This window comes from Miniopterus natalensis, chromosome 12, assembly GCF_054644295.1.
Source record: "Miniopterus natalensis isolate mMinNat1 chromosome 12, mMinNat1.hap1, whole genome shotgun sequence".
NCBI lineage: Eukaryota > Metazoa > Chordata > Mammalia > Chiroptera > Miniopteridae > Miniopterus > Miniopterus natalensis.
Genome location: NC_142092.1, coordinates 62,220,780 through 62,244,019, shown reverse-complemented (window position 1 = coordinate 62,244,019; position 23,240 = coordinate 62,220,780). Strand labels below are relative to the sequence as shown.

The following is a 23,240-nucleotide window of genomic DNA, read 5'->3' as shown; positions in this document are numbered from 1 at the left end:
CCGAAACCATTCCAGGCTTCGGGTGAGGGCTGCTAGCTTACTCATTGCTTTGAATCCACTATATTTTAAAAATCCCTCTCAAAAAGAAAATACCTCCAAACTTGAGTAATATTATTATTATTACTATTGTATTTTTTGCAACTTATCCAACCTCTGGGTTGAGACCCTTCAGTTTCAAAGATCACAAACCAGAGCAACTCAGGTTGTTTTAGGGTTATATTTTTTGCACCTTTCCCTGAAAACTTCTTTGGACAAATCCACAGGTTGTGCTACCGTATCTGGGAGCTAATGCACTGACTGAAATAACAGGGAAATGTAAGCTCTCATTCATTGGCTATGATTTCACATTACCTTTAACTTCTGTTTAGTTTATTTTTACGCTGTTTGGGATGTGACAGAGCTGGAGAGTTGTATGAAACAGCTCAGCCGTGCCCATCGTCGAACGGAGGGTTACGCATGGAGTATTTCTGACTCCTGCGTCTAGACCTGCTGCAGCCATCACGAATGGATCCGGCTCTCAGGCTCCGTGCGTGCTCCAGAGGGTGCGAGGCCGGGCTGAAAGAGGCTACTTGCTCGCTGTTGCTGATCGGCTTAAAAGCCCTGGACTTTTGCTTCTGTCCATCTCCTGGTTAAGACGAGATGGCCGCAGTGTCCGGCCAGGCTGAGAAAGGCCCCGGAGCAGCCCGAGCCCCCAGCGCTCTGTCTTGCCAGCCTTGCTCCCCCTGAAGAAGAGGCGAGATGCGATGAGAATCACAGGCTGCGGGGCCCAGGCTTTTATCTCCGGTGATGACATGGGCAGTGTGACATGCTGGATAATGAATTGGCCTCTTTGCAGAAATGAATAAGTTGTGGTCGGTGATGCAATGATCAATTTGCTCCATCACATTAAGCTGCCCATTCATCATCTCTACCTGCTGTCAGGAGCCGAGGGCCGCTGCTATTGGCCTCCAGCCTCTGTCTCCGCCACTGAGCAACAGCTCTCAGAGCTGCCTCCTTCGGGCTCAAGGCTGCTTCTGAAAACGACCTCCAGTGAGGGGCCTGATTCCTGCTCAGCCACCTGTGACTTCAGAAGAAAGGGCAACTGTGCTGAACTGGGCCATGGAGATGCAGCCTATAAAATTGGAAGAGCCCCCTGACAGGGACCCAGGTGGTCTGGTCCACAGTCCTACCAGGGATCAAGCTGGGAACCAGGCAGGTGTCCTGACCAGGAATCAATCCGTGACCTTCTGGTCATAGGTCGACATTCAACCACTGAGCCACACCGGCTGAGCCCAAGTGGGAGGTTTTTAAGAAAAGCCACTGGCTAAGTGCCACCCCAGACTGACTGAATCAGAATTCCATAGGTAGGGCCTTCAGTATTTTTTTTAACTTCTTATTTTAACATAGTGTCAGACCTACAGAGCAGTTGTGAGAGCAAATGTAAATTTTTCCATGTCTCTTAATGTTGTTCTGGAAGCTCTAGTCAGGAAATTAGTCAAGAAGAAGAAATAAAACCCATCCAGACTGTTTAAGAAATAAAATTCTCTCTATTCACAGGTAACATGATTTTGGATATAGAAAACCCTAGGGAATCCCTGCCCACAACACACGCACAAGCAGAACTAATAAATGAGTTCAGGATAAAAAGTCAGTGTCCAGAAATCAACTGTATTTCTATACACTAGCAACAAACAATTTGAAAATGAAATTAAGAAAATGATTCCATTTATGATATCATTAAAAAGAACAAAATAGTTAGAAATATAAGGAAAAATGCATACCTTTACACCGAAAACAAAAACAACCAAAAGAAGTTAGAGAAGATGTAATACATGGAAAGATATCCTGTGTTCATGGATTAAAAGATTTAATATTGTTAAGATGCCTATACTCCCCCAAACAGATATACAGATTCAATGAATCCCTTTCAAAATCCCAGCCCTTTTTTTTTTTGGTAGAAATTGACAAGCCCATCCTAGAAATCATACAGAAACACAAGGGACCCCGAAACAATCTTGTACTTGAAACAATCTTGAAAAAGAAAAGAATTGGAGAACTCACGCGTTCCAAGTTTTCTTGTTTTCTCTCTCCTTCTTTATTTCACTTTCTCTCTACACACACACACACTGAACCGACTGGCGGCTTTTAAAAACTGCCGCTTTCTGAGCGTCACCACAACATAGTGTGTGTGTATATATAGTTGTGTGTGCGGTTGTGTGTTCGCACAGCGCATACACTCACATATTTTGTTCTGAGCTATTTGGGACTAAGTTAAAGACATGATGCTCCCCCTTACCATTGACTAATTCAGTGTCCACTTTCTAAACACAAAGATCTATCTGTTATAACTAAAACACACTTATTGATATCAGGAGATTAGCATTGCTCAGGACTCTCACCTAATCTACAAATTCCTTCACACGTCCCCTGCTAATGTCCTATACAGCAGAAGAAAATCCCAGCTTAGCGGAAATCCTTCCACAATGTATATATACACCAAATCATCGCATTGTGCAGTTGGGATATATTGCAATTTTATTTGTGAATTATATCTCAGTCAAGCTGAAAAAGGGGATCCCAGCGTATAGGCCACACTCCGTTGTCACAGTCTCTCGGGACTCCTGTAATTCGGCCAGCTCCTTGGCTGGCTTTGTCTTTCGTGACCTTGTCATTCTTAAAGGTACACATAGGTCAGCTGTTTTGTAGAATGCCCCTCAGTCTGGGTCTTCCTCATGTCTGCTGCTGCTGAGATTCGGGTCACGTGCTTCTGGCAGGAGCACCCCAGGGCGACGCCGTGGCCTTCTCTGTGCATCACAGCAGGAGGCTGCTTGTAGCGACAGGATTTGAGGCTGCGTGAATCTTCTGTTCCTCTTCGAACTTTCACCCACAAGCTCCAGCAGGCATCCACGATTTTTAAAAGCTCCCCAGGTGAGACACATGTAGCCAGGTTTGAGAGCCACTCATCTGACCTAACCTAAGGAGGTAAGACCTGGCCTCCTAGAAGAAGAGACGTTTAAGTTGAGAAAGGACTTGTAGGAATGACCCCATTCATTGGAAACCGGTGGTGGTGCTGAACGTTGTGCATTCGAAATAAGCCCGGTGACAAGAAAGCACCAAGATGCCTAGAAATGAACCCCGGCCAGCTGGGCACAGAGTGCAATGTAGGATGGAGGCGGGAGATGCTGGCAGGGGGCACGCACCGAGTCTGCACTTCTTATAAGGACAGGGAAAGACTATGGAATGGGCTCAATCGGAATGACAGAACTAGGATTTTGTGTTGGAAAAAGAGTATCCCTTTGCGTATCATATGAGGCATGGATTTGAGGGTGGCAAGAGTGAAGGCAGGAGGTGTGGTGAGGAGTTGATAGCAGTGTTTAGAGAGAGGAAACGGTGACCTGGGCAGGAGAGCAGGGATCATGGAGCTCAGCAGCCCTGAAATGCAGTAGCTCTGGGTGGCGAGGGTGAGTTCAGCAATGGGGAGATGTCAGATGCTGTGGACGGGCAGAGGCAGGGCTTCTACACTGGACTTGTGAGATCAGACAAGGCTTCCTGGAGGAGGTGGCATGTTCTGAGCCCTGATGGATGAGTGGAAGGCAGCCAGATGAATAGGCAGATGATGCCTGTGCTGCAGGCAGGAGGAACAAGGGGCATGAGGGGACTAAAAGCATTCGAGAAGGCTGGAGCCTCTAGGAGGGACCTCGGGGATGTGACTGAAGAGAGAAGCAGGGATAGACCCCAAGGGCTGAGTGTCCCACTCAGGAGTTTCGGCTCTGTCCTCCTGGCCACAGACAAAGGGGAGTGACGGAAAGGTCTAAAGTGGGTTTGCTATCATGAGGAATGTACTTTAGCTGCAGGCAGAGGATGGTTTAGCTGGTAGGGTTCGGGAGGCAGGAAGAAAATCTAGGAGGCCAATCTGCCTACGTTGTGGAAGAAATATCTGCCTGGTGTCCGCACGGATTGGTGCTGAAGACGCGGGAGCCACCGTAATCCCTCAGCAGAGGGAGCCCAGCCAGGCAGGCCCGGCGGGTCTTCCCAGGCGCTCAGGGGTCTGGTGGGCACACCTTCGAGGGAAAGGGAGAAGTTGCCTTCCTGGCAGGGAGCACAGGGAGGGGAGCAACCTGTTGACTGGGGACGGCGCGAGGGGGAAGGAGCCAGGGGCTCGCTCGGGTGCAGAATGAAGACGAATGGGCAGTGAGTCCAGAGAATACATTCTCTCTCCGGAACACTTGCCTCTCCATCAGGCCCCACGCGGGCCCTTCAGGCGAGAGTGGCGCTTTTGTGCATGTGCCCACTGCGCTCCTGTTGCCATGGCGATGGGGCCATAAGTCACGTCTGCTGCTTCTGCACAGAGGCGCTGTGATTTATGCCTGCCCGGCTGGGATTGTGAACTTTTTTTTAATGTTCAAAAATCCGTCACAGCCAGGGAGGGCGGGGTGTCGCCAGCTCACTTTGCAGGAGCAGTTGCTGTCAGGCCTGCCTGCAATGCTGCCACTCGCTCCCACAGCAAGGGTGCTGGACCCCGAGCCCAGCTGGACTCTGCAGGGTGGCGTCCTGGGGACCCAGAAGGAAGGGTACCAAAAGCTCACTCTTGGGCCGGGACACGGCCTCATTCCTGAGACCCATTCGTGTCTCCCCAGGCTACGTCTATGCATGCCAGCTTTGTTCTTCATGCTTCAGTTTCTGGCTTACGAACCTGCACCATACCCCACCCCTTTAGAACTGGGCCTTTAAAAGGTTGCAATGGAATGGACATAAATTTGAAATCATACCTCCTGAGCCTTAGTTTGCTCACCTGTTCAATGGGGCTAAATCTAACGTCATCTAAGGTAGAGCTTCTCAACCTTGGCTCTATTGAAACATGGGGTTGGGTAATTCTTTATTGGAGGCGGTGCACTATATATTGCAGGATGCTTAGCAACATCTCTGGCCTCTACTCACTAGATGCCAGTAGCACCTTCCCAATTGCAGCTACCACCAGTGTTCCCAGAGATTGCCAAATGTCCCCTGAGGGCAAAAGAGCACCCCCTTTGATGCCCACATTACAGATGAGGGAAGTGAGCCTTTTCCTCTTGACCGATAGTACCTCATCTTTCATGGGCAACTGAAATCTTTCCCCGAAGACTAGCCCCTTCTAGAGCACGTGGAGCCATGGGCTTCCCTACTTCCCACCATGCCTTGCGCTGGACCGGGCACCCTCACAGCTGGCTCACCCACCTCCAGCACCCCTGCAAGCCCAGTGTGTATATGCAGATCCACATCGCATGCCCCCAGGCTGTTCCGTTTCTCTGTGGCTCACCCGTTCCTGTTGTACACAGGGGTGTGGGGACACGGCTAAGCATGCCTAGGGGGGACGAGGGAGGCAGGGAGGAGCCATACCCTGTGCTGCGGGACTCGTCCCTAGGATGCCTTTGAGGGGCCTGGCACGGCTCCTAGCACTGGCTGGGACAGACCCGCATGCTTCCCCCAAAACCACTCTCTCCCATTTTCATCTTCTTCCTGCCCCCCCCCAATTTAAAAAATATTTTTTGGTAAAACATACATAACAAAATTCACTCAACCATTTTTAGGTGCACAGTTGGGTGATGTCAGAGCACTCAATGCTGCTGTGCAGCCATCACCACCACCCCTCTCTAAACCCTGTGCACCTTGCAAAGCGAAAACTTCCTGTTCCTCCTCTGCCCATTCCAGGTGATCTGCAAGTTCTATCTATGCAGGACTATTTATGTTCTATTTATGTTCCCTCTCTGGCACAACCAACCATGTCCATCCTACCCAAACCCTGCCCCCGCCCCCACAGGCCCTTCCATTTTGCAGGGTCAGGAGCTGTGGCGCTCAGGGGCCCACTGGCCTGACAAGAAGCCAGCAGGAGGCCAGCCCCCACTTCTCCTCCCCAGGGAAAGTGCGATTGCTCTGAGAGAGGCCCCCTGGGAACCAAATGCCTCTTTCTGTGATGTTTGGTATAACTCCAGCAGCCTCTGAGCCTCGGTAGACTAACGTGGTGTCACTTGAAGTGGGCATCAGGGCATGTTGGTCCTGAGCCTGCATTTCGTTCGACAGTGTTGGGGAGATTAGTGTGCAGACTTCACTTCCGGAAGATTTGGGATGTTCATGAACATGTTAACATCCTTGGGAAAGCTGCTGTCAAGGGAACCAACGTAGCGGCTTCATTTATAATAGGATTTCTCAAACCTTTCAAATTAGGGGACCCTCTTTTTAATTATTGTGTCACATTTACTAACCCCAAAGCAATGGTGTTTCTTGGACCACTCTGAGCCAGTATGGATTTTATAATATAACACAATACAATTGTGTGATCTGGACCACTTGGAAACAATATGGATTTTCTAATATAATACAATAAACACTGTGAGGTAGGAAGTGCTCATGGGCTGTGTGGTGCTGAGCGTGTTTATATATAAGGGGATTGAGTGCTACTCAGAGGTAGTGTCAAGATATATGTTGAGCAATTTATTGATAATTCAAAATATGCCCATGACCATACCAACACAGCCACATCAAACTGGGGTCATCAAAATGCTCCATATCCTTCTCTGAGCCATTTACTAGAACTGAGAATGCAAAGATGGTAAAGATTCAGTCTTTGACCTCCAAGAGCACAGAGTGGGAGGACGCAGCCACAACTGAACTATAATGCGAGGCAACGTGCTGTCCCACGAGTAAGGAAGAGGCATTCCAGCAGCATCAACAAAGCAAAGAGGGGGCTCTGCTTCTGGGAGGTGGAAGGGCATGTTCCGAGAAGGCTGCTCAGAGGAAGTGATGCGCCCGCAAGGCTGTGATGGGTGAGGGGTGGTACACCAGGCGCACTGGAGAGTGTGTGTATTAGGACATTTCAGGCAGACGGCAGCACCAGCAAAGGCTTGGAGACAGGAAAGTGTGTGACCTTTAGAAGACATGGTAATGGGAGCATGGTGAGAAAGGAGATCACAGAGGGGGTGAGGGGCAGATTCTGAAGTACTAATGTGTACCAGGTGACAGGGTTTGGAGTTTTATTCCAAGGCAGTGCGGGGCCAGGGTGCATCGGGCTGGGGCTCTAAGTGGTTTTAGCAGGAGAGGGGCATGGCCCATCTGTGCAGAGGCTGGATGGGGCATGTGCATGAGGTAGGGTGGGGACTGAGAATCGCACGTGCATGGAACTCTTCAGGAGGCTCTGAGTCTGGGAGTGCTGGAGAAGATGGAGAGGCATGGACATCTGAGGATATTTTGAAGGTAGGATGGTTGGATTTTACACTGGATCTGTTCCATGTGCTCCTCCACGCCCACCCCTGGCTCATTGTTACCCTGCTTTGGCCTCAGTAGGCTGGCTTCGATGGAATGCCTCAATGGGCTCTCTTGCCTGGGTTCCCACTGGGTTAGCCCATGGGGGCACCAGCAGGTCTGATGGGAGGCAGATGAGTGAGACTTGAACATCTATTCCCTTGGCTTCTTTCCTGTGTCCCTTGACCAAAGGTCACAGCTCCTGTGAGGCAGCACTCTCCACGGAGTTCTCGCTCCCTGTTCTGGTGACCTCGCCCTCACCTTGACCCACTGACACTGGCCACAGTGTGCTGCATATGTCTTACTGCTTTCCTAGAACCTCCCCCAAATCTGTAAATAGCCTCCTTTAAACATCTTTCATCTTGAGCATGCCACTGGCTTCCTGCTGGGACCCTCGTAGGTACTGTTTTCCTTGGTTAATGAGAGGAAAAGTAGTTAAACCTAATATCCATGTCAATTAATTATTCATTGAAATATCCAAATCATCCTTCTGACCAGACCCTGCCCTGGGGGGGTGTTGGGTGCAAAGGGGACCAGTACTTAGCTGGCAGAGTAAGACACACTGAGGGAAATGGGTGTTCTTAAACAGACCCAAAGAGTGGCTCTTAGAAGGCAAAATGACTGCTCATCTTAGCTTATCCTGTGACCACGGTCCCTGAGTGACTGCTCGTGCAATCTAAAGCCTGGCCTGTCCCGGTGAGACCAGGGCAAGGGTTTCTAAGAGAACATTGTGAGACCATGGCGGGTGGAGGGGATTCTGTCAACTTAGCGCCATGGACGTGATGCCGGCTGGCCGGTCCTTGTAGCTCATGAGCCTATCATTGTTGGAACAGGCCTTGGAAGTCTAAGATACAGTTCAAGTCCCCTGTCAGGTGGGTGGTTCTGTTTACAGCTTAAATTGGAGTGTTCCATTTTTAATACATTGCAAGTGACAATGACAGTGCCAGACAGTATCTAGGAAGCACCTATACAGAGGCTTCAACTTTGCCTCAAGCCAGAAATTTATTTCAGGAAACTCATTGGCATCATGATGAGATTATCCAAACATACCCCCGAGAGAAGAGACAGATGGATAAAAACAGATAAGTGGAGTAAGACAGCTCCATTTCTAATCCATCCTCAATGCCTCCGCCCACACGACTATCTTCCTTCTGCATCCCATCAACCAGAAATCTCTCTTCCTTTTACAGGAGGACACTGGAAGGACCTCATCAAGTAACACAAGGCGACACTGGAAAGACCTCTGAATACCACCAAGTTCAGAGGTGGCAAGTACCTGGCCCCTCGCTCACAAACCCCCCATCTGATGCTGAAGGCGTCATGGGTTGACCACGACTCTTTTCCCAGCTGAGTCTGTCGGTAGCCTCGGAAATCTTTCCAACAGAAAATCCTGGGCAGCCCTACCTCATTTATCCGAGTCGGCAAATGAGATGCCTCATACCTGCCGTCTCTGCCTGAGCCCGGCCTCTAAGGTAAGTGGATGCAGGGAGGCCGGGGGAGGATTCTGCAGGCAAGGCCTGGACTAGATGTTCAGCGCACGCTCCTCCCACTTCCTCCCCTGGCTGTGTCTGTGCCCCATGGTCCCCCCACACACACTCTTAGATGGCTAATACAGGGGTGAGCTCCTAGCCCATGCCAGGCCAATAAGATTCCTGCTCTAGGGTTTTCCAAACAGCAAATCGAGGCAGAGAAGCATTCGCTCTGTAGTGGTTAAGAACACAGCATCTTGGGGAGTCATGGTTACCTCACCACTACCATGGGTGGGGAGGGGCAGAAGGAGCTGTGTCCTAGGAGAGAAAGCAGCCATACAGGAGAGGTGCAGAGAGGAGAGAGAGACTCCTACTGCCCCGTAATTCCCTCAACTCGCCTCATCTCGGCGGCCCAGCCAACCTCTCACCCTTCCTTCCCATCATGGTCATGGCACCCTTCTAATACAGTTGTCATTAAGCTAATTTAAACTGGGTTTCTGTCCCCTGAAACCAAAGACAGATAGACTAATAAAGAACAGAGAGCGCTTCCACACAGCAAGGGGGGTGGGCATGGTGAGACGAGGGATGAAGCCGGGTCTTGAGATCAGAAACCTATATTCAAATTCAGACTCGTCTTCTCACCAGCTGTGCCTGTGAAGGTCTTAGAATGTCAGATTCCTCACCTGGGAAAGGAGGGATTAAAAATAGCATCGCCCCGGGAAGATGGCTGTAAGGATCACCTATGAGAAGTTGTGTGGAAGGCATCTGCCCAGTAAGGCATGCCCAAAATGCCACTTGTCACTGTCTTTAGTATGGATTCAGGACTGAGGCCCAGGTGTCCTGACTCCCAGCTCAGCCTGCTGGGCCAAGGACCACACTTTCTTGCCTCTCCCTTATCTCTCTTTCTTTCTCCTAAAAAGCTGCAGTCCCATTTCAACATCAGAAGTTGAAAAGTGTTTAACTTCTAATGCAGATATAACAAGTCGTTTCTCCATTTCACTGTATCTGCAAAGCCTGCTGTAATTCAACATCAAATATTTATTATTACATTTATTAAAGTTTTAATAATTCAGCACCTCCTGCATGTCAGAGAGGAGCTTAGCTAACTGGCTCCCCTGTATCCAACCCGGGTCACTTCAATATTTATATTCTAAAGTTTCCGTCTGAGTTGCACTTAGCAGAGCCCGTGTCGCGGGCGTCTCACCGGAGCTGACAGTCGGCGCATGCTCCCGCCTCCCCAGTGGCCAAGACTAACAGAAATCTGGTGCTGAGCGGCTTTTGAAGAGATTTACGGAGTCTGGGCAGAAACTCATCGTAATAGACTTCACTTTTATTATGATCGCTAAACTAAAACGGGGGAAATATATATGTCTCCAGGCTCACTGGCTGAATGACAGGCAGGCGGCCGTGGAGAGATGCGGGTACACAGTAGATCCGTTCGGCGGGGCGTGCGGAGGCCTTTGCGGTAATGCTTCCCAGAGGGGCTTGGTTCTAGCGGAAGGGAGGAGCGTGATGGCGCAGGGCAATCCTGAGGCCCGAACTTCATGAACCGGGCTGTGAGTGCCAGGCGACTCCCTGTCTCCCTCAGGGGCTCCCCTTTTCCCATTTAATACTTCATCCGCCTCTAGCATGGACGCGCAATGACTAAGACAGAAAGTCCAATGAGCTTACCCCTCAATCTTAGAGAATCCGCCTGCAGGAGAGCCAGCATTACATTACTGCCTGCTCACCAAACAGCTCGAGCTCAAATCCTGATTCTGTGTCTCACCGTAATATGTTGGGCAAATGACTGAAAGCTTTTGCACCTCAGTTCCCTCACCTCTAAACGGCAGCAAGTCCATCCCTGACGTGGTGCAGTCAGGACTAAGGCACGGAGCGTGCTCAGACAGGCCCTGACAAGAGCAAGTGCTCAGAGCACGCTAGCCGTCACAATTTATGACTACGGGGCTAGGAGTTTACACGCATCTCATTCCATTCTCAAAAACATCCAGAGGTATAAGAGCGGTTACTATGCCCATGTGCAGGTAGGAAGCCGAGGCTCTGAAGTTTAAGTGACTTAACCAAGGTCAGCTAGGGCGTGGTGGAGCGGGGACTGGAACTCGGACAGTTGGGCTCCAGCACCCTCACTATTCCCTTTACCCAACACTCCTCTCTTCTGTGTTTCAAGCAGGTAAGCAGGCTGCCTGTTGAGGCTCTTTTCCCTTTGGGAACGTGCGCGTGTCTGCGTGAGTAATTGGTGAGCAAGGGGAAAGTGGCAGAGGCATGGCGCGGTCCAGACGCTAATGAATGAGAACTGAGAAGCCCACCCCTGAGTCAACATCCCTGCGGGGAAGGAAAGTGCACGTCTAGGATGACTGCCATGAGTGTGCCCACGTGCGCGCGCACACACACACACACACACACACACACACACACACACGCGCGCGCTCATTAGCAAAATCCGCTGAGCGTTACTTACCTCCAATAGGAGGGAGGCATCTTGAGAATTAAACCAAACAAGGCCCTTTATCAGGATACTTCCCCAGACTCTGCTGCCCGGGGCATTCCCATCCAGGTGCCTCCTGACAGGTTGTCACTTCCCTTGGCCTGGCCTCACTCCTGACTGCTCCACACACCCCGACGACCTCCTGTTCTCTCCCTCTTTGCCTCTGCCATTGACGTCTCACGTGATCAGGAGAAAGGACGGCACAGCCCTTCTCAGGACCGCTTCTGTACCATGAACTCCCACGGGACTCACCTGGGCCCAGGGCAGGGCATGCTTACTGCCCTGTCTGTGCTGCAGGGCCTGCTGAAACGCCTAGTGTCTCACACACTGAACACCAGTTACATGTAAGATGCTGGACTAGTCCATCTATCTCCAGACTCTTTTTTCCCCCTAACAACAAAACCCAAGGGAAACACAACAATCTGGATTGTGCAGGTTGGAAATGGAGGTTGGGAGACTTGGCCCAAGAAGCTCAGGTAGCAGACTGTGGTGCCAGGATTCCCATCCAGGTCTGCAGGGTCCCGAGGCTCCACTCGCTTTCTCTGGCCTCTGTATTTCTAGGACTGCAGCCGGGTCCACCGCACAGGGGAGTGCCTAGAGCGTTTCTGGGGAGGGTTTCGCCATAAGACCGATGGTCCACATTTCCCTAGCGTACTGTGTGTGACCAGAGGTGCTTCTCTCATCGGGCATGTCCCTGCAAGACCCCAGGCCTGTCCACGGAGAGAACCTCTGAGGGGGTGTGTGTGTGTGTCCATCCAACATCCATTCGCTGCCAGTTCTGATTTCCTTTGGGGAACTATCCTACCTACAGTCCACATGGCAAGTCTCTCCAACCTCGCTGGTTTCAGGAGTGGGGGGGTGGCCCAGGTCTGGCTAATCAGAACACTTTCCCCCTTAAGGCCCTGAGGTATCGGCAAATGTCCCCAAACAGGCCAAACAGAGGCACAGAAGCCTAGAGATGCGGAGTACGGAGTAAGGAGTCAGATTCTCAGATTCAGATCCTGGTTCTGCTGTTTACTGACTGTGTGCCCTTGGGCAAGTCATACAATCTCTTTGTGCCTCAGTTTCCTCATGCATTAAATAGGCTAATCATGGGTGAAGATTAAAGGAGCTCATTTCAGTCAAGCGCTTGGAACCCTTCTGTCTCGTGATGCCACTTGTTATGGCACTTTGGGCTCATGCAGATAACCCAGGGTGGTCAACCTATCTCAAGATTCTTTTTTTTAAAAAAATTCGTTTTGCCCGGCCGGGCATGGCTCAGCGGTTGAGCATCAACCTAGGATCCAGGCAATTGGGGTTCGATTCCAGGTCAGGGCACATGCCCAGGTTGCGGGCTGCAGCCAATCAATGACTCTCATCATTGATGTTTCTATCTCTCTCTCTCCCTCTCCTTTCCTCTCTCTGAAATCAATAAAGATATATTTTAAAACAAATAAGTAAATAAAAAAAAAATACATTTTTATTGATTTTAGAGGAAGGAAGGGAGAGGGAGAGATAGAAACATCAATGAGAGAGAAACATCAACATCGATCAGCTGCCTCCTGCACGTCCCCCTGCTGGGGATCGAACCTGCAACCGGGGCATGTGCCCCGACCCGGGATCAAACCTGCGACCTCCTAGTGTATAGATTGACACTCAACTGCTGAGACACACCTGCTGGGCTATCTCAAGATTCCTAACTATCACATCTGCAAAGCCCCTTTTTCCAAATAAGATAGCATTTCCAAGTTCTTGGAATTGTAATCTGATCCTGTCGGGGATCAGTATCCGTCTACCATAGAGAGAGGCCGAGAATCTGCCTTTTGAACAGGTTTCCGGGTGATGTGGATGCTACCGGTCTGGGGACTACATTTTGAGAACCAGTGTCCTAGTGACTTCCTGCTAATAGTTCACAATTTGGCCCTGCAGTCCTCCCGTCAGGTCTCCCCTGTAATCCCCAGGGGAGTCTAATCACCTCATTCCTTCTTGGCTTTGAACTTTCCCACTGTCCTTTCTGACTGTCCCCAAGCATGACATCTTTTTGTTTGCCATTTTGTCTCATTCTGACCCCCGGAGATCTCTGTCTTCACATTTTCATACCCCCCAATACTTAGCCTCGCACACAGTAGGTGTTCAATAAATTCTTAGTGCCTGGAATTGAAAAGCCAAAAGAACAAGGGCCGTCCATTCTGGATTCTGTTCAGAACGGATTCAGGGTGAAAACTGTCACCAAGTGAGCAAAGCTGGCTCGCGCTCTGATACCCCGTGATTCTCTCCACAACGTGCCGGGGATTTAACAGTATTTCACCACTTCATTTTCATTGATTTGAGATAATAGAAAAATCACTGAGGGGCTCCAAAAGCTGAGCTTTGTGGACGATTATTATTCCAACGATAACAGCTAGTCTCGAATCTCTCTTGTAAGAAGAACCAGCTCCGCCTGAAATTGTGAAGGGGGCCCAGCGTGGAGCAGTGAGTGCCGTCTGCCGCGCTTCTCTCCACGAGGGCCTTTCATTCTCTCTCAAGCCAGCCTCTTGTTCCATGCTCCTTGCTGCACCAGGAGAGGCCTTCTTCACCTGCTTCCCGACAGTCGCTGGCACAGCGTCTGGCACACAGGAGGGGCCTCGCGAAGGTGCTCAGCATTGAAAAGAAGCCGTATGCCATTCGACTGGAGTGCGCGCTGCTCCAGTGCCTTTGTAGCAGACACCATTAGAGCCTCGGACGCTGAAAATCTCATTCCCACAGCTTCCTGCTGGGCCCGCCGCGCGTGGGAGCCGTCCAGGGGAGAGCGCGCGTCTTCGGCCCTTCAACTCACACGCTTGAAAGCCTTCCCTCCCGCCTCAGATTCCACGCAGCCAAACGCTCTCCACATCCAAGGTTAATTGCCAATGTTCTGGTTCCTGCAAATACTTGCCTAAAGCCTTTGGTCAGGATTTTTTTCTTCCTTTTGCAGCCCCCCGAGGCCCTCCGTGTGTGCCGCACACGTGCCTTCGCATTCGTTCTGCTCATATCCGCATGCACATAAAGCCCCAGACTTACCACATGGTATAGATCTGTATATTCATGTAAGTCTCCCCGAACCCCCTGACAAAGGACTGCTGTGAGCTCTCGATACTAAGACGCTATTGATTTTAAGATGCATCATAGATCGGATGTAGCCTTTCAGCAAAAGAAACAGAAAAGAGCTCGAAAGATGAAGGGAACAAAAAAACCAAAAAAAAATGCTACACTAGGCTACAATAATAGCAAACATAATAATGAATGCTTCTGGAGTTCACTGCGTGCCAAACTCAGTGCTTCACAACGTGTTGTCATTTAGTTTCACCTTCCCCCTGTGAGGCAGAGATACTATCTGCAGTCCCCACGAGGGCAAACCCTATAGAGCAGCTCCTGCAGGACACAGGGCGTGGAGCTGGGGCCTGAACTCGGGGCAGGTCAGCTGAGCTCCAAAGCCCATGCCTTTAAAACAATGAACTGCCTTATATCATCATGTTCAGTCAAAATATAGCATGCAGAGAGAAAATAGTGCAATCATATCTGCAGAGCCTGCCGCATTTTTATAGACGGAAAACACCCGTGCGTGCACCCACCACCCAGATCAAGAATTATTATCAGCATCACATAAAACTTTTCATGAGCTCCCCACATCACTGCCCCCTCCATCTAACAAATGTAATCCCTACCCTTTCTTCTCACTTCATAGATTAGTTTTTACTGGTTTTGAAGTTTACATAAACATATATAGTGGACCCTTGAACAACAACACAGGGGTTAGAGGTACCGCCCCCCGGACACCCCCACACAGTTGAAAATCTGCATGTAACTTTTAGCTCCCCACCCAAATTAATTATATTCTTTGTGTCTGGCTTCCATAATTCAATGTTCCATTTGTGAGAGCCATCCACAGTGATGGGTGTGGCTGTTGTGTTCTTTAATATCCATCATTCATAGTATTCCACTGTATGATTAGTCCATAATTCATATGTCTACTTTTTCTGTCAACTTGTGGACTTCCCCCCAGCTTTTTAGCAGTACAGATGAGTGTTCTTGAATGTCTCATACACGTTTCTGTTAGGTGTATTACTTGGAGGGGAACTGATGAGCTATAGGGTATGTGGACACTGAAGTGGACACTGCCCCGCAGGCTGGGGAAGCGGTCATCCTAACTTACGTTCCCACTGGAACGGTGTGAGAGTTCCAGTTGTTCCCTGTCCTTGTCCACATCTGTTATTGTCGGTTGTTTTAAATTTAGCCACCTAGGAAGGGCAGCCGGTGCATTTGACGGCTTAATTGCTCTGCCTCCCCTAGAGTGAGACTGGAGATTCGATACTTAGGTAACATTCTGTCACAGACTAAAACACACAAAAAAAAACACAAACTAGCAAAGTACCTTTACGGTTTCCTTTCCAATCCTACCCGAAGGCTTATCTTTTTCTCCGTGACTCTGCTTTCCCACAGCCTTTCTTCTCACCTCTCTGCTGAGATCCTGAGGCATATTATCGGCTATCTATAATTATGATCTATCATTTATTAATTTCTAACAGAGCATCTGATTAGAACTCATTAATTCTTTAAGCGCCCATGATAGGCTCGTCTGGGCAACAGCGTGTCAAACGAGGTTTATCTGTGCAACTTGAAAACCTCAGCCTGCACAGCACAGGCTCTTCTGAATGGTGGTGATCACCATCGTTTTTCCACCTCGCAGTGAATCTAATGGGCATGCAAGAGGTAAAATCAAGAGGAAACTTAAAAGGCTGCCTGTAGGTGCTTCAAGCCCAGGCAAAGGCACTGTGGGTACCCCGAGCAGGACAATCACTTAGTGCCCTAATCAAACCAATACTTTTGGAATATTTATACTTTTCTTTGAAGGAGATGTTTACTGGTTTATCCAGAAAGGGTTGAGAAGCGGGGGGCCCGTGGCTGCAGATTTTCATCCCCTCTGCAGTCCTGAGCAACTCTGCTCTGGCCCCAACTTGATGAAAGCACAGCCTCCACGTAACCAGGCACAGCATCCTTAGCTGGAGCTCAGACGCGTCTAATTGCTATTGGACCAGGCCCCTTAGAGGTCTCACCCCTGTCCACGTACTACAGTATCCCTTCCAACTACATCCAGTACTCTCCCTGAAATGCATTCTACTACTTACACTTTTCTTATTTTTTTTACATTTCCAAAGAAGTTTTAGAGTCCCCGAAAGTTGATATCCTGGGCCCCTCCTTGGCTGGCTAGCTAGTTAACATAATTCGGGTTGGAGAACAATGAGCTCTTTTATCCTGAAGATCATGGTCTTTCTCAGCTGCATGACCTAGTACACGGCCTTCCCAACACTGCCTTCCCCACCATCACCAGTTGCTACTTGAACTTGGCCATAGTGGGAATTCAATTCATCGAAAATTGATGTGTACCAGCCTCTACCTATATTATTTAATCATAACTCTTGGGAAGTGTTTCGGTGAAATAGTTAGGAACATAGGTTCCAGAACTGGAGAGATCTGGGTGGAAACTTGGCTTCATCGTTTAGGGAAGGCATCGCCTTCATGCCTCAGATTATATTTTACTCTGTAAAATGAAAATAATAACAATCGCATCAACTCATGGGGTTGACACAGGATGCAATGAGAGGTTCAGAAGGTGTTGGGCACATAAGGAATGATCAATGGATATGAGTCATCACTACACTCTGTGAGGATGGCACTGTTATCCCCCTTTGCAGAGAAACGGAAACTCGGCCAGTGCAGTGGGACAGGATCACAAAGCTCATACAGGGTAGAGATGGGATTCTAGCCCAGGGTGAGGATCGGCACCATCAGTCTGACAGCTTTAGCTTCACTGGATTCACAAATTCAATGTCAAGTATATAGAACCCTGAGGAAAGTTAGTTGAGACCGACTTGCAGTTGATTTCAGGCAAGCTCACTGGATGACTTTGAGAGGAGTCTTTCAACCAGATGGTCTTTGCTCCATCTTTAAAATATGTAATGCAGAGAAACCTCACCACATGCTTTACGAAGGTCTCATCTACTTCAGCTCTATCAAAAATGGAAATAACAACAATCTACCATTAGTTAATTTATGCGTGCCTGAAACCGTCTTAGGTCTTCATAACGACCACTTCATTTCCTAAAGGCTATCCCTTTTGTAATCTGTTCTTTTTTTAAAGCTATCTCTTTGGGAAAATACTAATAACCTGAAAAATCATGTCAGTTTCATCCCCCCCATGAAAAGACTAGAATAAACACATTGCAAAGCAGGAGAGCTGGGTTCTAGGGGCTTCCTACCCAGACGCCATGGACATATGACAACATCTCAACTCAGAAGGACCCGAAGGCAGCTGTCCAGCGGCAGAATAACAATCGCTGGGAGCATGAATCACCACGGCTCCACGCTCCAGGTCAGCAGCCAGTAAGTGTGTACAAGCCAATCCCAAAAGTGCTATCTGAGTCCATTTTTAATAACATTTACATTTCTAAAATGCTTCTCCTAATCAAATTGGGAAACAGAAAAAAGAAAAAACTCCAGCAGACAGCTCCAAAATAGCAGTAGGATCAGATCTAAGACCACGGGTTTAATTAAATCAATAAACACTTAGTAGATGTCCAATATGTGCAGGGAACTGGGGATTAAAAAGCTAAATAAGTTATTTCTTTGACCTTAAGAGATTCTCCACATAATCGGACAGAATGATATGTAAGCAACTGATTAGAGCACAGAAGAGGAAGTCTATAATGAAGTTAACTACGGGGTATAAAATGTATAAGGAGAGACGTGGTCTCCATCCTTTCACGAGGAAAAAGCAAATAAATGGGACCTGGACAATTAGAACCTACGAAGTAGCCCACAGTCTGCACCAGAGTCACCACAGAGACCATCTCATGCTCCAATCTTTCATTTCCGTGACGCTCCAATGTACTATTTTCAGTAATGGTCTTTTATAAGGTATGACCACTAATGATCCCATGATGTGCCAGATAATGTGTTAGCCTCTCTCATATTTTATAAAAGCCCCAAAGGAGAGGAATGATGTTGAAATACAAGCATGGAGGCCCACCAGCGGGGGGCGCTGTTCGGAGCATGGACCATGGCATAGTGAACAGAGTTCTTTACATCAGCCTCAAGGCAGCCGCCTACTTCAACCCTGTGAGGGGCCCTTCATCACAGGAGCTGCTGAGGTCCTGGAGCAGAGGGGCCTTCCCTGCTCCAAGAAGTCCTTGCTGCGGGATGCTGGGGATGGCTTCCCTACCTGACGTCTGCGGGGTCTTCCGTGACGAGCACGTCGGTCTTGCAGCTGGCCAGGGGGTTGATGGACAGCTCCACAGGCGGCACCACGAAGCTTTTGCTGACAGGAAGCCAGAGTCCTTGGCCCAAGCTGAAAGTAGACCTGCAATGTAAGAGTTTCCATTGGGGGACTCCCCAGGAAGCAGAGTGAGAACAGAAGAATCGGGTCCCTCCTCCCGTCCCCTCCCGGGCCCTTCTTACTTCCCCACCCAACCGAGTCCCCTGCATTCTCAAGGCACCAGCTGTACTCAGACTTGGGCATTTCTTAAACCCGTTCATCACGCAGCCCATGTGCGCATAGGTCCTGACTCCCAGTAAACAGTGGGCTCTGCGAGGACAGGGACCATCTCGGCTCCGCCTTCCCCAGCGGTCCTGGGAGTCAGCAGGGCTCCAGAGGTGACTGCTTAGTCAGCAGGGCAGTCAGCAGAGGCGAAAAGCCTGCACTCTGAATCCACTGGAACCCAAATCTGATTCCCAGTCGGCCGCTTAATTTGCCATGATGTCTTTATCAGCTTAAGTGTTGATGTTTCACACGAGATTTCATGGGGGTAGCAGGAGCAGGTTCTATAGTTATAGAATATGTTTCAAACCTCTCGACGACATAATCAGTAATGTCTCTTCCAGGTTAAGTGCTTGAGTCTTTAAGTCTAGGTGGCGGGCAGACAAGAACAGGTCGCCACAGTAACCTGGGCGAGGACGGTGCACCTGTGCCAGCGAGGGCTCCTTTGTACTCATTACAGCCCAGAGGTGCACAGGTTCCATCATCTAAGGAGGCGTGACGACACTGCCCCATAAGCCCCCTCCTCTCCCCAGCATCAGGCCCCAACGGGATTCTCAACTCACCTGAGAATCTTTTCCGGGGCTTGCTCCCCCGTCACCAAGTCGTAGCCCCTCTCAAGTGTTGTGTAAGGCCAAGGCCTGCAGGGCAAGAAGGCGGCAAAGAAAAGGAGACAGGAGATACTATTAGTGAGGAGCCAGGAGGATTCATGCGTGGATATTGCTTCAGAGCAGCTTTATAAACAGCCCAGTTTTGCACAGGTAATTATTGGGCAAGACTGTGTATATTACAAAAGAGTGTCTCCATTGTATAGAAGGACTCGGCCCTTTTAAAGGCCACTTTGCCCATCCTGGGGTCATGTACAAAACCCTGCCTCTCTTCCAGGACCCGTCCACTTAAGAAAGTCTTCTTTCATGGCTTACGGCTTGGGACGGGTGTTAACCTTCAGCATTTGATCTCTGGGAGAGTCATCATGTGCCTTTAATACTAAAATGGGATTCGCTGGGAAATAGGGCTCACTTTCCACTGGGTTTTGCAGAAATCAAACTGTGACAGAGGAAGAGTCCTCTTTGAGGAGCGGTTTGGGGCCTCTGGGAACAGAACAGAGGAGGTGAGGATGGTCCTCCGCTATCGCTGCCCCAGTGTCCTTTGTCACTCACCCTTCACTCTGTCCCCAGTCACTGCGCACACACAGATGTCTGTGAACTGGGTCGGGGGCATAGCCTTCATGACAGCTACACTCTCCTGTAAGCAAAACAAGAAAACAGTTTTGTGAAATTCTGCCTGCTTCACATAGTCTCCCCCTGGTTTCCTTGTTTTCTTAGAAAGTAAAGCAAGTTGCTTTGCTTTAGAAAAGGCCCATGGAAAGAGGGCTTTCTGGTCTACCCACCATGGTGGTTAATAACAAATCTATTCATTTGTTCATTCATTCATTCATTCATTCATTCATTCATCCATCAAATCCTGACCTCAATCCCTGCCAGGTTCTCTGCTGGGGATACAGAAATCAAGGTAAAACCCAGATGCCGAAAGAGCTCCTGGCTTAATGAGGGAAACAGAAAGTGACCCAGTGGCCACAAACGGAGGGCTCGTATTCAAATATTTACGCCATGATAAAGTACATTTGTACTAAAAGTGTAATCAGAAAGTTAAATTCTCTCCACCTGAATAAATAATCCATGTTCATTCGTAAGCCCCAAATCAAATGTCACTGCCTCCAAATATTCTTGATTTCCCCTTTTGGAAAAATTATTTTCATTTACAATCTCCAGATTTTATTTATTTTTGTTGTTTGCTTATTTTAATTGGTTTTCCTCTCATCTTCTCCCCTCCTTTCCCTTCTTGTTCCCTCCCATCTGCCCACCTATCCATCTGCCCACCTATCCATCCACCCATCTATGCATCCATCCATGCATGCATGCATCCATCCATGCATCCATCCATCCATGGATCCATCCATCCATGTATCCATGCATCCATCCATCCATGCATCCTTCCACTCATGCATGCATGCGTCCATCCATTCATCCATCCACGTATCCATGCATCATTTTTCTCTCGCCACATCTTATGCTTGGATGCACGAATTCTTGCTAGCACCCTTAAGTGTATTCTTCCATTGGCCATGCCCATTTGATTTGGTCAGTAGATGATTCATTTCCTAGTATATGCCCGAAGTTCAGAATCCTGGAAGGGTTTTCAGAAACTCTCTGTCCTACCCCTTTGCTATTATCTGTCCTGCTCCACTCTACACTCCTTAGGGTTTTGATCCAATTAGTTATTAGGTTTTCCTAAGGTGCATTTGTAAAATGTTCACAGATGTTTTACCAAAAATAGATTCTATAAAAAAAAGTGTTTGGGAAACATGGTACCATTCCTCAGAGCCAGTAGAGTGTGATTCTGCACGAGGGTGATACAGATAGTTTCCCCTAAACGTATTTCACTTTGGAAAGCTGGCTGATGCAACAAGTCACAGGGTTAGTGTTCTGTGGAACAAACCTTGGAAAATGCTGGTGGGAAGTGCCCTGGTTTAGCTCACTGTCTGGAACAGAGTAGATGTTCAACACTGTGGGTTGAATGAATAATTTCGCTATGGCTCTGATAAGTTTCCAGACTACTGCTGTCAGGTTGCCTTCTTCCTGGTCTTCTCGAGATCGCCCTCACGCACACCCCCAGATGAACCGCAATTCTTCAGTCCGACAGGCATTCTATTTGATCTGCTCTGCGAGTTTTCAAACCACATTTCTCAGGAATATATATAGTTCTATGGGGGATTTTTAGGGACTTTGTAACTTTCAGATTTTAGTTTTCTCAAGAAAAATTACTTTTAAATTTCTTTAAAAGTGAAAACTAAACACTCAGCTATTACAGGCTAGAATTTAGGACGATGGAGAGAATATTCAGGTTATGTTTTATGCAGGCCTCATTAAAAAAAAATCTCCTGTCATCTTTGCTTCATGGCAGAGGATACTGAGACTGTGAGCCGAGGCGCTAACAAGCTCATGCTATTTACAACTGCGTGTCTTATGAATCAGGATTTTCTCACCTTTGTGCAACCCAAACAAAGCCTGGCAGCGATATGATGCTAGGGTAACACGGGTTCTACAACTCTCACCCATGACTCCCGATTTCAAAATGTTTGCATTCCTCAAACAACCTTATTGCTTTCACCGATTCACTGTAAATGTTACGCATTTGACCTTACACAAAGCATTCTGAGTGTTAACAAACACTCTAACCTGTTTTATATATTACAGTGCTGCTTAATCTTTGTACCTCTGGCATTGCAAACATCTGGCAATCGGCCTGGGCTTAATAAATGTTCGTTGAACAAGGTAATAAGACAGAATATGGGGTGAAAAATCAGTCGGAGATAGTATTAAAAATATTCAGAATATCTAAGATTGTTAAAAGACACAGGGAGAGACGCAGAGAGAGTGAGATCCAACTGCCCCCTTCCTTGGACACCTAGTCTGCGGGCAGGGGTGGCCCCTGTAACTCTCTCCAGCGTCATGCCCCGGGTCTTCCACTGAACGCGGGCGCTGTTATTATGGGCAACCTAATGGACTTGTGATTGTTACTGGAGGTAAAAATAATGGAAGAGAGGTCCGAGATCCTTGAGATTTGGATGAGAGTAATCTGCCAACGTGGGAGGGAGAGGAGTCGCTAATGATGTGTTAAAATGCAACAGTCCCTTCATGAAATATTCACCACTTTAAACACGTCTAATATTAAAGATGAAAAGTCCTGGGATTTGTCCTCGAGACTCCCAGGACTGATTTATGACCTGTCACAAGCCACAGTCCTCATGATTCATAATGGGGGAGGTAAAATGGTTACCTCTGGCCAAGGGACGGGATGTGAGGCTGGGTGGGCGAGCAGGGCTGCCAGGAAAGGGCACCTGTCTCTCCTGTCAGGGGCTCTGCAGGAAAGGGCACAGGTCATTTTCCCTCCTTCGGGGACTATTAGTGAGCATGAAAAATCTACCCAGGAAAAGGGTGCTGCTCTATTTTTCTCTTTCTTTCTTCCTCCTGTGCTTACTAGGCAAGTTTCCCCTGCCTCGGAATGGATCATTAATTACTGACACTGATTATACAGCAAATATGTATTTTGCAAATGAGAGGCATCCCCGGAGGGCCCCGCAGGCTGCCTGGGGAACAGGAAGCGGGGAGGGAAAAGCGCAGGGATGCAGGCCGCACACAGGCCCGGGTTCCAGGCCTCACTTTCTCTCTCCCTGGACGTGTGGCCTTAGGAAACTGACCTTACGTTTTCGGGACTCAGTTTTGTCATCTATAGAATGGGGGCGGCAGTAACGTCACTCCCACAGAGCTGATGTGCGAATACGTTGAAGTAGCGAAAGGCAAAGCTCGCGGTTCAGGCAGATACATTAGTTTCCTCCCCTTTCCCTTTCACTGAATTCTGCTCCATGCTGACATATTAACTCTAGGGACACTGTACAAGTAATTTGCGCCTTGCTGGGCCTCAGTTTCCCCATCTGAAAAAT

At 48.6% G+C, this 23,240-nt stretch overlaps 1 protein-coding gene across 2 annotated transcripts in view; it reads right to left on the bottom strand.

Annotated features, from left to right (window-relative positions):
- The window catches only part of ASTN2 (astrotactin 2), a 694,472-nt gene that overhangs the window by 346,235 nt on the left and 324,997 nt on the right, over positions 1-23,240 (bottom strand). Inside the window, exons 8-10 of one of the 2 annotated variants that reach the window (XM_087822856.1) lie at positions 19,897-19,981; positions 19,303-19,377; positions 18,425-18,562 (exon numbers count right to left, since the gene is read on the bottom strand). In XM_087822856.1, coding sequence (XP_087678982.1) covers positions 18,425-18,562; positions 19,303-19,377; positions 19,897-19,981 — 298 coding nt within the window. The remainder of the gene's footprint in view (positions 1-18,424; positions 18,563-19,302; positions 19,378-19,896; positions 19,982-23,240) is intronic. The other variant, XM_087822857.1, reaches the window with a different exon arrangement.